A 15,888-nucleotide genomic window follows, 5' to 3' on the forward strand; every position below is an offset into this window, starting at 1 on the left:
CTGAGCCGTGTGCTGGAGAAACACTGCTCCCCAACCGAGAAGACTGGCGTCCGTAGTGACTACCAGCCAATGAACTGGAGGAAAGGCTTTCCCCTGAAGTAGGGAGGAACTCCTCATCCACCATATCAGGGATTGCCTGACCCCAGGAGACAGACGACACCTGAGGTTGAGAGACAAAGGACTCCTGTCCCAGGCTGACAGAAGTGCCTGTTGGAGTGGACGAAGATGGAATTGGGCGAATGGAACCGCTTCTATAGCTGCTACCATCCTGCCCAAGACCTTCATGCAGAACCGGATTGAATAGAAACTCGGCTGCCGAAGAATTTTTACCTCCTGCCGGAGACAAAGCACCTTGTCCTGGGGTAAAATAGTTAGCCCCCGAGAGGTGTCGAAGATCATCCCTAAGAAAGAGATCTTCCGAGATGGTACTAGAGATGACTTCTTTAAATTGACCAGCCACCCTAGACGAGCTAGGGTGTCCAAAGAGATGTTGACGTTGTCCCTGCATGCCTGAAAAGTTGATCCTTTGACTAAGAGATCGTCTAAGTAAGGCAGAATGACTGCCTCGAGAGTGCAGGATTGACACCACTGTTGCCATCACCTTCGTGAACACCCTGGGAGCAGTGGCGAGCCCGAAAGGTAATGCAGTGAATTGGAAGTGTCGCTCGCCTATGGAAAACCGTAGAAATTTTTGATGTGGAAGAAATATAGAAACGTGCAGATAGGCGTCTTGAATATCTATGGAAGCCAGGAATTCTCCCCTTTCCATAGCCGCAATGACCGAGCGGAGAGATTCCATACGGAAGCGACGAGTGCTGATGAATTTGTTTAGACACTTTAGGTCCAGAATGGGTCTCACGGTCCCATTCTTTTTGGGAACCATAAACAGATTTGAATAAAACCCTTTGAACCTTTCTTCCTTTGGAACAGGGACAATGACCCCGTTGGACTGAAGAGACTCGACAGCTCTGAATAAAGCTCTTAGACGGGTTTTTGAACTGGGAAGACTGGACGGAAAAAAACGGCCTGGAGGGAGATAGCAAAACTCTATTTTGTACCCTGAAACCACCAGGTCTCTTACCCATCTGTCGTGAACAACTGACAGCCAGGACCGCCTACTCTGTTGGAAGCGACGAGAGGCTGCCTCCAGTCATTTAGCCGAAGATCGAGGATATCTAGATCCCCTAGATCTTGACGGTTGATACCGCATTCTTGCCAATGGATTGGCCCTATAGGAGACCTGGTGCTCCCTGTCTTGGACAGGCCGACTTGGGGGACCTGCGCTTGGTGCCGCAGACCACCGGGAGTTACGAAAGGATTTAAATCTTGCTTGAAATTGGCGACGAAAAGGTTGCTTAACCTTTTGTTGAGGAAGGAAATTACTTTTACCTCTCGTGGTATCAGATATAAGCTGATCCAATTTTTCGCCAAAAAGACGGACACCTTGATAAGGGAGGGATGTAAGGGACTTTTTTGAAGTAGAGTCCGCCCACCAATTTCTTAGCCATAGGGCCCTTCTGATAGCAATAGCATTTGCCGCAGCCAATGCTGAACAATTTGCTGCATCCAAGGATGCATTAATCAGATAATTTCCTACTAAAAATATCTGATTTGACATCTCTATCACCTCTACAGGAAACCCCTTATCCTGAAGAGCCTTAGTTACGGACTCTGACCAAGCTATCATAGCTTTGGCAACCCATGTGGCCGCAAAAGATGGTGCGAGGGCTGACCCTGAAGCCTCAAACAGAGACCGAGCTAGACTCTCTAGGAGCCGATCAGTCGGATCCTTAATAGACAACCCATTAGGAAGAGACAGCAATGTACTAGAGGCCAAACGGGACACGGGAGGATCCACTGAAGGGGATTCTGCCCACTTTTTACAAAGCTCTGGAGCGAAAGGATACCTTGCACCTAGGGCCTTCTGGCCTAAGAAACGTTTATCTGGTCGCTCCATGTGACGTTGGACTAAATCCTCAAACTCAGGATGAGTAGAAAACACCTTATGAGGTTGCTTGAATTTCTTAAAGGACACCTTATGACCAGAAGGTAAGGTGGCCACATCCTCTACTCTCAAAGTCTGGTTAATGGCCTCAATGAGACTGTCAACAGATTCCTGATAATCAGGAGCTTCTAAATCAAAAGACCCCTCTGAGTCATAGTCCGAACCGTGCTCACTCAATTCCGCAGGAGAGGGAGATCGAGAGACAGGATTCAAAGATGCTGATGCACCTGACGGACCGGGAGACGCTGTGTGGGTTTGTTTCCCCCTGCGTCTGCCTAGAGGGAGTACGGCCCCTGCAGGCCGGAGGATCCTGAAAATCGGAGGATCTTTCCAAAACAGGCGGATGAATGTCCCTGACAGGGGCTTGAAGGGACTCAACCGCCTTTGTTAGAGACGCCATAGACTGCGTTAATGATATGACCCACTCAGGGGTAGACACTGCCGACCCAGGTACAGGCACACCCGGCAGGATAGCCGGCGGGGTAGCAGACAGGGTAGCAGACGGGGGCTCCTGCATGCGCTCGGAATCACAAGCCTCACCGAGATGGTTACTTTGCGCATGCGGAAAAGCAGACCGACAGGTAATGCATGAGGAATACAGAACTGAGTGAGTCTTAGGGTTTCTAGACATGATGACTCTAAAGCCGCTATGCTCCGTATCTCCTTATGAGCTACTAGGTCTAGAACAAATACTGTTGTCAGGCTGAGGGAAGTAGCACTCACCCCAGTCCTGTGTCCCGTATGCTCTCAAACACTGAACCATGTCTCCTGTGCATACCACACATATAAACTAAATTACAGGGTGGGTGCCTGAAAAAGTGGGAGGAGTTACCGCGCATGGACCCGGTTTAGGCTGAAGCAGGGAACTAGATTTTACTCCTTCCCCTGCTCTCCCGGGAAAGCTGGGTGCTCGAAACCGGAAGTAAACCGCCGCCGATGGAGGCGGGACTTCCCCCAGACTACAAGACCCATAATGCCACAGGCCGTACAGAAAACCAGAAGCCGCCGAAAAAGGGGCGGGACTTCCGCCCATGATCAGACTACAAGATCCATAATGCCTCAGGCTGCCTAGAGAACAGGAAACCGCCGAAAAAAAGAGGCGGGACTTCCGCCCATGCCCCTGCTGAAGTTTGCTTGTGGGGAATAACGCTGGAACCCAGCACAGCGCCGGATAATAGTCGCCACCTGTGCAGTACCAGCAGAACGTGCGATGAAGCAGGAGCCCCCCCTGTGCAGCCCTCTGACAGCGCATGAGGTTAGACCAAAAAATCCACATATAAATATATAAATATTAAAAGACGGTGCAGGCACCCTAACTCCTTACACCCTTCAGAAGGCGAGGAGAGGGACCGTCTGCCTCCTTTAAACACCGTAGCCGTGCATTGGTGATGAAGTGGAGGCTGCACGGACAAGGAATGAATGCCTGTACAACCTAGGGTTCCGTTACCTCAGGGTGGTCAGGTTCTTAGTCCGGCAAAAAAATCCCACGTCGCGGGAGAGGATACGTGGAGGCAACACTCCACGTGCTCGCCCGTTGTTGGTTTGGGGAGATCGGACCCCTTCAAAAGGGTCCGTCGCCCCTGTCTTATCTTCAGAGGAAGAAAAAAAAAAAAGCATCTGGGAAAACCCAGAGATGTGCCTCCTACGGACACTAAGCATAAACTGGAGCTGTCAGGGCCAGTGGCAAGGTGTATACTATGGAGGAGGAGCTAACTTTTTTTTTTTATACCTACTTAGTGTCAGCCTCCTGGCGGCAGTAGCATACACCCACAGTCCTGTGTCCCCCAATGAGACGATGGAGAAAAACGCATGTGGCATACCCACGTAAACGCACATGCGGCGCATCTTTTAAGAACGCAGCCATGTCCTTACATTGCAGAAACAACGCAAGGACAACGCAGGTGACCTGCCAGTGACCTCGGGTCTCGGGTGCAGATTTGGTCAGGATTTTACCTGCTTAAAATCCTGACCAAATCCTGACGCAATCCTGAACAAGGACACATACCCTAATTGAGCACTAAGTTACAAGTATTCATGACAAATGTATATAGAACTGTGCAAAAGTTGTAGGCAGGTGTGGAAAACATACTGCAAATTTTTATCAATTAAAATGCAAAGCGAACAAAAGAGAAAGCCAAGCTAAATCAATATTTGGGATGGCCATCGTTTGCCTTCAAAGCAGCATTAATTCTTTGCATAAGGTCAGGGATTTTGTAGTATCATCATGTGTGTAAATAACCAATTAAACACAATCATTAACTAAAACAGAAACAGCTGTGTTGGAGGCTTGAGGGTATGTGCACGCGTATTCTTGAGGTCTGGGGATTTTTCCGTAGCGGATTTGTGAAAACCGCAGGTAAAAGGCACTGTGTTTTACCTGCGGATTTCCTGCAGATTTACCGCGGTTTTTATGCGGATTCCACTGCGGTTTTACACCCGTGGTTTTCTATTATGGAGCAGGTGTAAAACCGGATTCCGCACAAAAAAGTGACATGCAGCGGAATGTAAACCGCTGCGTTTCCGTGTGTTTTTTTCCGCAGCATGTGCACTGCTGATTGCGTTTCCCATAGGTTTACATTGTACTGTAAACGCATGGGAAACTGCTGCGGACCCGAAGCTGCGGAAATGCTGTGGATCCGCAGTGAAATCCGCATCGTGTGCACATAGCCTTAAACTGGGCGAGGAACAGCAAAACTCTGATACAAATGGGAGATTGTGAAAGACTGTTTTGTCATAGGTTATACATGATGGCAAGACAGAACACAGCAACAAGATACAAAGTAGTTATAATTAATCAGCACAAAGTAGTTATAGTTAATCAGCAAGGTCTCAGCCAAGCACTGATTTTAACCCCTTCGTGACCTTGCCATTTTCCATTTTTGCGTTCTCGTTTTTCGCTCCCCTCCTTCCCAGAGCCATAACTTTTTATTTTTCCATCAATATGGCCATGTGAGGGCTTGTTTTTTGCGAGACAAGTTGCACTTTTCAACGGCATCATTGTTTTTATCATGTCGTGTACTAAAAAGCGGGAAAAAAATTCCAAGTGCGGTGAAATTGCAAAAAAAGTGCAATCCCACACTTGTTTTTTGTTTGGCTTTTTTGCTAGGTTCCCTACATGCTAAAACTGACCTGCCATTATGATTCTCCAGTTCATTACGAGTTCATAGACACCAAACATGTCTAGGTTACGTATTATCTAAGTGGTAAAAACAAAATCCAAACTTTGCAAAAAAAGAAAAGAAAAAAAGAAAAAAAAATTGCGCAATTTTCCAATACCCGTAGTGTCTCCATTTTTCATGATCTGGGGTCAGGTGAGGGCTTATTTTTTGCGTGCCGAGCTGGCATTTTTAATGATACCATTTTGGTGCAGATTCGTTCTTCTGATCGCCCGTTATTACATTTTAATGCAATGTCGCGACGACCAAAAGACCGTAATTCTGGCGTTCAAATTTTTTCTCACTACGCTGTTTAGCGATCAGGTTAATCCTTTTTTTATTGATAGATCAGGCGATTCTGAATTCGGTGATACCAAATATGTGTAGGTTTGATTTTCTTATTGTTTTATTTTGATCGGGGCAAAAGGGGGGTGATTTAAACTTATATATATATATATATATATATATATATATATATATATATATACTAGATTGTGGCCCGATTCTAACGCATCGGGTATTCTAGAATATGCATGTCCCCGTAGTATATGGACAATGATGATTCCAGAATTCGCGGCAGACTGTGCCCGTCGCTGATTGGTCGAGGCAACCTTTATGACATCGTCGCCATGGCAACCATTATGATATCTATGTCGATACTGTGCCTGTCGCTGAATCAGAAACGTGGGATTTCTACGTCCTTTATGACATCATCATCGCTTTGCCCGTTGCTGATTGGTCGAGGCCTGGCAGCCTCAACCAATCAGAGACGCGGGATGTCTACGTCCTTTATGACATCATCGTCGCTGTGCCCGTTGCTGATTGGTCAAGGCCTGGCGGCCTCGACCAATCAGAGACGCGGGATTTCCAGGACAGACAGACAGACAGAAAGACAGACGGAAAAACCCTTCGGCAATTAGATATATATATATATAATATACATATATATATATATATTTTTAACTTTTGCCATGCTTCAATAGCCTCCATGGGAGGCTAGAAGCTGGCATAGCCTGATCGGCTCTGCTACATAGCAGCGATCATCTCCTATGTAGCTGAATTACAGGCTTGCTATGAGCACCGACCACAGGGTGGCGCTCACAGCAAGCCGGCATCAGCAACCATAGAGGTCTCAAGGAGGCCTCTAGTTGCTATGCCGACGCATCTCTGACCCCCGATCATGTGAAGGGGGTCGGCGATGCACTCATTTCTGGCCCGATGGCCGGAAGCGCCAGTTACATGCCGCTGTCAGCATTTGACAGCGGCATTTAACTACTTAATAGCGGTGGGTGAATCGCGATTTCACCCGCCGCTATTGCGGGCACATGTCAGCTGTTCAAAACAGCTGACATGTCCCGGCTTTGAGGTAGGCTCAGCGCTGAATCCCACATCAAAGCAGGGGACCCGACCTCCGCTGTAATAGTACGGCGGAGGTTGGGAAGGGGTCTTTAAGATGTGCTATTGAAGGCCCTTTTAAGAAGCACCAAGAAATGGACAATGCTGAAGACCATAGACGCAGAAGTTGAACAGATGAAAGACATCAGCACTTTGTGAATTAGTAAGAATAAACTATTAACACTTCTATTTGTGAAAGCATTCATATTTTGCAGCTTTTTTTTCTACACGTGCCTAAAACTTTTGCAGTACTGCACAGAAGATCAGTAAGGTGATAAAACAAATCCCAACCCAAACTATTTTTATTCTACAATATGCGGGCAGCCATCCTGTCTCAGCTGATAACAGCATTTATAGAGATACTTTCAGCAGCCACATGGGCAATAGAAAGCAAGTCAAATGCTGAATCACTGACTCCTATAGCAGAATATTCTAGGAATATTTTTCATATGATAAAACAAAAGGAGACTTCAGATTTGTTTATATTAATAAAATTCTTTTAAATGCACAGAAAATACACTAATATTTAGACATAAAACCGAATTACAGAATGTATTCACTGGAAGAGTTATACAATATAGCTCTATTCCATGACTTGGTCAGGAAAAGCAATAACAGTATTCTAGGAGGAAGTGATTAGTAGTAGGCAAACTAATAATTATCAGTTAATATAATTCTGCATGCTCTATTGTTTTCAGTAATTCTATTTTGTTACATGCCTGTAATGAGAAGTGCATATACACAGGGGAGCTGTGGTGAAGGTATAGGACACAGCCTACTTATGAGTCTGTACCAAGCAGTAGACAAACAGGATGTGGCATGGTCTGTTTCTTCTGCATTAAATCCCATTGCAAATTTAGATTACTCACCTTGCTCAGGATGCGAATGATCTGTTTGATTTGTCCATGAGAAACACGTTTGCTGATGCACCCGAAGACGACAAGGGCTCGAGGCTGAAGTGATGGATTGTACTGGAATGCAAACCTACACAGAGAGATCATTGTGAGGAAATATGAGAGACTGAGGCAAAAAGTATATATATGTATATATTATACACACACACACACACACACACACACACAACAAACACATACTTTTGAGCAAGCTCAGTCCACTGGTCCAGCCACTTGCAATTTGGGATATCTCGCATACAGGCCTACAAAATAAAATGTTATCACAGCATATAAAATTTGCTAACGAGATAACTAAACTGGTTATTCTGATCTTAAATTCGCCTTAAACAAAAGCACTATAAAGGTAATGCATTTGGGAATCCAAAATACAGCACTGCAGAATTTGGCTTGCATTTACCCAAAAACAGTAATGCGCTCATCGATATTGCAAATGATAAAATACGAGACTGGAACATATCTACGATATCAGAAACCTTCCACAGACAAGTGTGGTGCAGTTTATGGAAGAAAAAGCAGGTTATTTGCGAACACTGGGTAAGCCCTTTAATAAAATCAAGAACTCACTACTTTCTGACATTTAAAAGAAGGAGTCCACTGAAAACATAATATGACTGTCATACCTCCATGATTTCTAAAAGTGCTTCTGTCACCGTTTCCAAAGACGTCAGAGCAAACGTCTCCCTCTCATACGAGCCAGGTGAGAAAGAGCGGTCCCGATAACTGGATCGAAACGCTATTACTGCTGCAGACTTGACTTTGCTTATCCCAAACAGCAGATAGAATTTGGGCAGAGAGAATTCGGTCAGACTAAGCCGCAGGACTTGTTTTGTCTCCTCTGAAAAAAATAGAAATAGGTTGGTGGCACAAAATACATGAAGAGACATTTTTCAGCACTGCCAACCCAATTTTAATCTACATACAGACATGAAAGGAATTTTCTGGGACTTCAGTATTGATGAGCTACAGTGGATTGGGAAAGTATTTATCTCACTTGGCAGTCTTTCATGTTTTGCTACCTCAGAACCTGGAATTTCAAGTTTTTTTGAGGGTTTGCATCAGTTCACGTGAAGAACATGCCTACGGCTGTCATCATATGGTTTTCCTTTTGATTGTGAAGCAAACAGAAAATTACTGAAAATTTCAGGTGTGCATTCACCATCCTTATTCACCTTCCCTCAATCAGGCAGCGGAGAGCCAGCTGTCAATCAGAATGACAAGTCCCGCCCTGTCAAAAGGAAGAAGCTAAATCTCCGGCAGGAGCGGTCAATGACTGGAGCCGGTAGAACAGACAGGTAGTTGCCTCTGTTAGCAACTGCATGCCTTTTATTTTTTAAAAGTCCCGGACATACTCTTTAATGACAGTCTCCAGAGGGGCTCACAATCTAAGTTCCCTATCAGTATGACTTTAAGTGTGGGAGAAAAATGAGAGAACTCTGAGGAAGCCCAAAATGCAATGTAGATGTAGTCCTTGGTTAAAACCCAGTAATGTTAATCAATCTAGTTTTCCCAGCATCACCAATGCTCTTTTTGTGGATGCTATCCTTTCATGAGGCCAATCAGATTCATTGGAATCAACTGCTGATCATGTGATAAAAAGGACCATGGTGCTAAGTCAAGCTGCAAGTCTTCCTCATTGTTCATCAGGCGCTGTATATTTTGCAATGGCTTTGTCCAATATTACAGCATAGCCTTAGTCACTTGAGCATTCATTTAGATAATCTTGTATAATAAACTTATATGCAGATATTACCTAGTGCAATAGCAATAATAAAAGGTACATACCACTAAAATGTAGCTGTGAGCAGGTGCACAAAGAGTGAATGATATTGATTACAAGTCCATGGGTGGAAGCTCGAAGAGAAAGAGGACCTGTTGCAACCAATAACGTGACAACATGAAAGAGGTAGGGAAGATGGGCAGCCACATCCAACGAGTTGTTGAAGGACAGCATAAGCATGTATCGGGCAAGTATGGCAATATCATCCCACATGAGATGCTGCTCCAGAGTAGGAGTAGGAGAAAGGCAGGTCTTGTCTATTATTTTACACATCCTTCCAATGACCTGGAATTGAAAAATGTTTGTTATTTTATGAATAAATGCACTAATATACCTGTCTTAGAGACCAAAGTTATAGACAAACCTTGCTTGAAACCAGTTTGACATTGCCAGATGCTAAAGCAACTGCTGTATCTGCCATGACTTCAGCTTTAATGGATCCCAGCCCACCCGTTGCACTGGTTTTAATGAAGCTGTCAAGAACGACATCAAGAAGATCTGTGATCTAATTTAAAAAAAAAAAAAAAATTATACTTCTAAAATGTTATAAAGTTGAAGTTCAACGCTAAACTACGAGATCTTTGCTGCCACCAATGCTTCTCTATGTGCTAATGAGGTACGTGCAAAAAACAAGCAGAATAGACCTCATCCAATTCTTACCATTCAGTATCTTACCTGAAATTAATATTAATGCTTAAATAGTCTAAATGTATTTGGAACAATCTTATCACCACTTACTGGACTTCATACTGAGAAACAGATGTAATCACCATGTAGATGTCCATAATCAACACCTTATCACAATGACACAGACTAACATCTAACATGCAGCTATTAAAAAACAACACATTTAAGGCTTTAAACTTGCATGTCCACCTCAGTATATCTATGGCATTTCTCAACGCAATATATACAGGTATTTTATATCTACTGTTCATCATACTGAGGTTAAAAGACATGTTATACATATATGTGTTATGAAACCAATTGTAGCATTGAGGCATCATTGATGGGATCTTACTACTTTATAATAAAATGTGAAAAGGAGATTTGTTCTGTCAGTCTCAGTGCCCTCTAGAGTCATAGCTGTTTTTTAACCCCTTTCAAACATCAGGTGTAATAGTACGCCGATGTCGGACTCCCCGTTTGGTGCGGGCTTCGGTGCTGAGCCAGCACCTTTCTGGGCACATGTCAGCTGATATATACAACTGACATGTGCCCTCAACAGCCACAGGTGGAATTGCCATCCACCTGCAGCTATTAACTAGTTAAATGCCGCAGTCATTTAGTCATTTCTGACAGCGGCATTTAATTTGCACTTACCAGAAGCACGTCACTAATCCTGACCATCTGTCACCCCATCACATGATCATGGGTCACCGATGGTTGACAGTTGTCAAAGCCAGATTGCCGGAGGTCATAGAAAGTGAGCATTTCTGCTATACACATCTGATCATCGCCTGTGCATAGCAGAGGCGATCGAAGTAGTGCAGCTTCTAGTCTCCCATGGAGACTAATGAAGCATGCAAAAAGTAAAAAAAAAAAAAAGTTTTAAAAAATATTAAAGCTCAAATCACACCATTTTCGCCCCATTCAAAAAAAAAAAAAAAAAAAAAAAAATCAAATCTACACATATTTGGTATCGTGTGTTCAGAATCGCCCGATTTATCAATATGTAAAAAGAATTAATCCGATCACTAAAAGGCATAACGAGAAAAAAATTAAAAAACTCAGAATTACGTTTTTGGGGTCGCCACTACATTGCAATAAAATGCAATAACGGGCAATCAAAAGATCGCATCTACACCAAAATAGTATCAATAAAAACTTCAGCTCAGCGCGCAAAAAATAAGCCCTCACTCAGCCCTAGATCAGGAAAAATAGAGAAGCTACAGGTTTTTTTTTATTTTATATTTACTGTAAGACATTGGTATACAGCTCTGGCAAAAATTAAGAGACCACTGTAAAATTTTCAGTTTGTCTGATTTTTCTCTTTATAGGTATATTTTTGAGTAAAATGGAAATTGTTCTTTTATTCTATAAACTACTGACAACATGTCTCCGAAGTTCCAAGTAATACATTTTGTATTTATTTTCTGAAAATGAGAAATGGTCAAAATAAAAAAAAATGAATTGATTGCAGTCCTCAAATGATGCAAAAAAACAAGTTCATAGTCATTTAGAAACAACAATACTAATGTTTTAACTCCGGAAGAGTTCAGAAATCAATATTTTGTAGAATAACCATGATTTTTAATCACAGCTTTCGTGCGTCTTGGCATGACTTCCACCAGTCTTTCACACAACTTTTGGGTGACCTTATGCCACTCCTGGTACAAAAATGTAAGCAGTAGTTCTTTGTTTGATGGCTAGTGACTATCCATCTTCCTCTTGATTACATTCCAGAGGTTGTCAATGGGGTTCAGGTCTGTAGATTGGGCTGAGCATAACAGGGATTTGATGTGGTGGTCCTTCATCCACACCTTGATTGATCTAGCTGTGTGGCATGGCACATTGTTCTGCTAGAAAAACCAGTCCTCAGAGTTGGGGAACATTGCTTGAGCGGAAGAAATCAACTGTTTTTCCAGGAAAACCTTGTATGTGGCTTGATTCGTCCTTCGCAAAGAACAACATGCCCAATTCCCGCCTTGCTGAAGCATACCCAGATCATCACCGATCCTCCAAATTTCACAGTGGGTGCAAGACACTGTGGCTTGCGCAACTCTCCAGATCTCCGACTAACCATTAGATGACCAGGTGTTGGGCAAAGCTGAAAATTAGACTCATCAGAGAAGATTGCCTTACTCCAGTCCTCTATGGTCCAATCCTTATGGTCTTTGGCAAACTTCAGCCTGGCTCTCCTTTACTGCTCATTGATGAAAGATTTTTTTCTAGCTTTACATGACTTGAGTCCTGCCTCTAGGAGCCTGTTAGAAACTGTTCTTGCCATGCACTTCACCTCAGGATTCGAATGTCACTCAGCACTTTGTCTTCCTGCGGTTGCTGAGTGACATTCAAATAAGAGGACGGTCATCCCAGCCAGTGGACAGTCGTTTTCACCTTCTGCTGGTCTGTAGCTTCGTTGTCCCCAATGTTTGCTGCTTGACCTTGTTGTAATGGAAGGCCATTTTAGAAATTTTAAGGATGGAGACAACATGGTGTCCCTCTGCTAGTAAAGCCAGAATTGAGGCCTTCTTTTTCTCACTCGACTTTTCTTTTGAACTCATGTGGCATGGTTAAAAGTTATTTTTTCATTCCTATTACTTTTGGGATATTACTAGCACTTGTTTTGCCATCCAGCTTGCCCTATTGCAAGAGGCTTGTGAACACCACAGCAGTGTTTTTTATTCTTTCCTTCCTTAAATAAGATTTGGTTCAGGTGATCACCTAATCAGAAGCACATTAAGCAGAATGAGGTGTACTCTGGTTGGAATTCAACGGACACTGGAATGGAAGTTTGACATCTAGAGAAGCTGAATTTTATAAAACTGTGCAGTGGTCTCTTAGTTTTTGCCAGAGCTGTATATTTTTCTTTTCAGGTTCCATAGCTTGTAGCACTATTTTTGCGGTAAAAAAAAACTTAAAAAAAAACTGAAAGACTCCCATAATAAGACAAGATCAGTTAGGACACCAAAGAGAAACAGAGACTAAAAAATAGTGGCAAAAAATAAATAAAAAGGACATTTAAACTGTCTGCACATTAATTTGAAAGAGAAATACAATGTTAAATTGTATCCTTTGGAGTGGAGATGCAAACAGCCTTGCCAATAACAAGATACACCAAAAATGAGTTAAAGACTTGGCAGCTATCTCTGGATAATAGGTGTCTCCAGATCCACCTGGTGAGATGGTTACCACATCTAGTTGAGAATGGCTGCACAAGTGCCACTCTCTGTTTGCTTCTTTGGGAGTTAATGGAACAAGTAATCGCATATACCACAATTGGGAATACCTCTCCAATGTAGGTGACTTTTCATTAGTACCTGCTGTTTGCTTACCTGTCCCAGACTGCCCCAAATTTTTGCTTGTATAGAAGGATACATTTGCTTCTCATTTATTGTCATAGTAATCAACTTGTCCAAGATTGCACTGACACGTTGTCGCTTTGCATCATCAGTGAGTTTACAGAAGCGAACAAGATTTAGTAACCAAGGGGTCATGTACTCCAGACACAAATGTTTTAGTTCAATACCTGGAATACATACAAGTTTGTAACTAGCATTATATCATCGATATACAGAAAACATCAAGAGATAAAACATTAGAATACTCATGCTACTGTGTACAGTTTGATCAAATAAAAGAAAAGTTATACTTCAGTGAATTAGTGGGCTCCTCCACTATAGAATTATATATAAAAGGTGTAATGTTGAAAATCATTTAACCTCAAGTATAAAGAGAGCTGGACTGTGTGCTGCCAAATAAACAAACCAGTAAGAAACAAAGCCCATTAATAGAAGAAAAAAAAGCCAACCAGGGAGGGAGCGGATTTTTGGCATCTCATTTGGAATTGTAGAATTATAAGAAGATATTGAAAGGATATAATTTTTTACACTAGAAAGGATACTTGGGATACCTGTTGTATGTAATCCAGGGCTGTGTGTTGGGTGTTGTGGATGAAGAAATTTGGACTCATTATGATAGAATATTTCTCAGAGAGGCTCTGTTTATGGCTAGGAAAGCGATAGCGCTGAGATGGATGGGGGGAAAGTCTCCTTCAACCAATCAGTGGAAAAAATTAGTGAACAATATAATTCCATATGAGAACATATTATACAGGAACAGAGGCTGTCCCAAGGAATTTCACAGAATTTGGGAAAGGTGGTGTGACTCACCCTTAACACACCTAGCCCCTGGTGCTGTGATCAACCGCGAGATATTATCCATGAGGTTTCTGTTTTCAGTGCGTGAACGTGATGCTTTATGTGAACTCCGGAATACTCGATTATTATAACCTGAACTGTTACATACTCAGAACCTTGATAAAGAACTTCTTGGTTGATGGTGCAATGCTGCTGAGAATATATTATACTAAGGCTATGTGCACACGTATAATGGTCCTCAGCGGATTTTTCTGCAGCGGAATTGATAAATCTGCAGGGCAAAAACGCTGCGTTTTTGCTGCAGATGTATTGTGGATTTACTGTGGTTTTACTGCGGATTTCACTGCGGTTTTACACCTGCGGTTTTCTATTGGAGCAGGTGTAAAGCCGCTGCAGAATCCGCAGAAAGTGGAAACTGCTGTGTTTCCGTGTGTTTTTTTCCGCAGTATGGGCACAGCGTTTTCGGTTTCCCATAGGTATACATTGTAATGTAAACTCATGGGAAACTGCTGCGGACCCGCAGCTGCGGAAACGCTGCGGATCCGCAGCAAAATCCACAGTGTGTGCACATACTCTTAGGCCATGTGCACACGTTCAGGCTTTTTCGCGCTAAAAACGCTATAAAAACGCATACATTATGCATTCTATCATTTAGAATGCATTCTGCAAGTTTTGTGCACATGGATGCGTTTTTTTCCGCAAAAAAACGCATCGCGGTAAAAAAAAAAGAGCATGTTCATTATTTTTGCGGATTTTCTGCGTTTTTCCCGCAATTCTAAGCATTTGGGGAAAAACGCGAAAAAAACGCGTCAAAAACGCGAAAAAAAACGCATGCGGATTTCTGGCAGAAATGTCCGGTTTTTGTCAGGAAAATTTCTGCAAGAAATCCTGACGTGTGCACATACCCTGAATGTTCTATTTTACTTATTGTGTTCGTTTGTTTTGTCATTGAAAGTATAATTATATCATTGATATTGTGGATGATTTGATGGATTATTCTGATTTTATACTGTAATGTCACATTCCTGTTATATCATTTTGTGAAATCTTTCAATAAAAAGTTTTTAAAAAAAATTATATCCAAGTACTCTTGAATCTGACTCGGCACGATACGGGATTTGGGTAAGTTTAGCAGCCTAGATTGGTCAACGACTTCATGACTCGGTCTCTGTGGTCTTTGCAGTGATGAGGGGAGTTGCCTATTACTAGATCATATAGGTACGGAACTATCAGTATGTCCTGTTCCCTTAAGGCTACTTTCACACATCAGTTTTTTGGCATCAGGCATAATTTGGCGAATTTTTAAAAAAATGGATCCGGTGCAAATTGTGAAAAACTGAGTAATTAACACTGGCGCTGTACACTACGGGCGATGGAGGAAAAAGGGGGAAGAGGCTAATTGGGGGAGATGGAGGGGGTGGGGGGAGGTAAAGGGATAGAGCTGCTGGTGGGATGGCAGGGTCTGTGCTATACCTTGTCTGAAAGAATAGACTGGAAACTATGTACTAATGACCCACCTGCGCTCAGAAAACAAAATGCTAGCAATACAGCAACATGGACGGAGCCACTTACGCTCAGATAAATGCAATAAATATGTATGAGATAAATGGGCTATGCCTATAAAATCAATAGTATACTGGCCGCCTCCTATTATGGTGGCATGAGAATTTGTCCGCTGAGAACCGACAGTAATGGAGTGCCCGCAGATAGTGAAACATCCACTTACTAGTACTGAAGGTCCGGATAGCTGTAAAAGGCAATAGAAGTCCCAGACTTGCGTCGGCTGATGTGCTGGGCTGCGCTGTAAAATAGCCAATGA

The 15,888-nt window shown here is 42.8% G+C and overlaps 1 protein-coding gene across 7 annotated transcripts in view; it reads right to left on the minus strand.

Moving 5' to 3' along the window:
• Positions 1–15,888, minus strand: part of NF1 (neurofibromin 1) — a 399,313-nt gene that overhangs the window by 67,143 nt on the left and 316,282 nt on the right. For all 7 annotated transcript variants that reach the window (XM_069757802.1, XM_069757799.1, XM_069757798.1 and 4 more), the window contains 6 exons: positions 13,245–13,438; positions 9,611–9,751; positions 9,252–9,531; positions 8,090–8,304; positions 7,650–7,711; positions 7,425–7,539 (listed from right to left, as the gene is read on the minus strand). In XM_069757802.1, the coding sequence (XP_069613903.1) occupies positions 7,425–7,539; positions 7,650–7,711; positions 8,090–8,304; positions 9,252–9,531; positions 9,611–9,751; positions 13,245–13,438 (1,007 nt within the window). The remainder of the gene's footprint in view (positions 1–7,424; positions 7,540–7,649; positions 7,712–8,089; positions 8,305–9,251; positions 9,532–9,610; positions 9,752–13,244; positions 13,439–15,888) is intronic.

Source organism: Ranitomeya imitator, chromosome 3, assembly GCF_032444005.1.
Source record: "Ranitomeya imitator isolate aRanImi1 chromosome 3, aRanImi1.pri, whole genome shotgun sequence".
Taxonomy (NCBI): domain Eukaryota; kingdom Metazoa; phylum Chordata; class Amphibia; order Anura; family Dendrobatidae; genus Ranitomeya; species Ranitomeya imitator.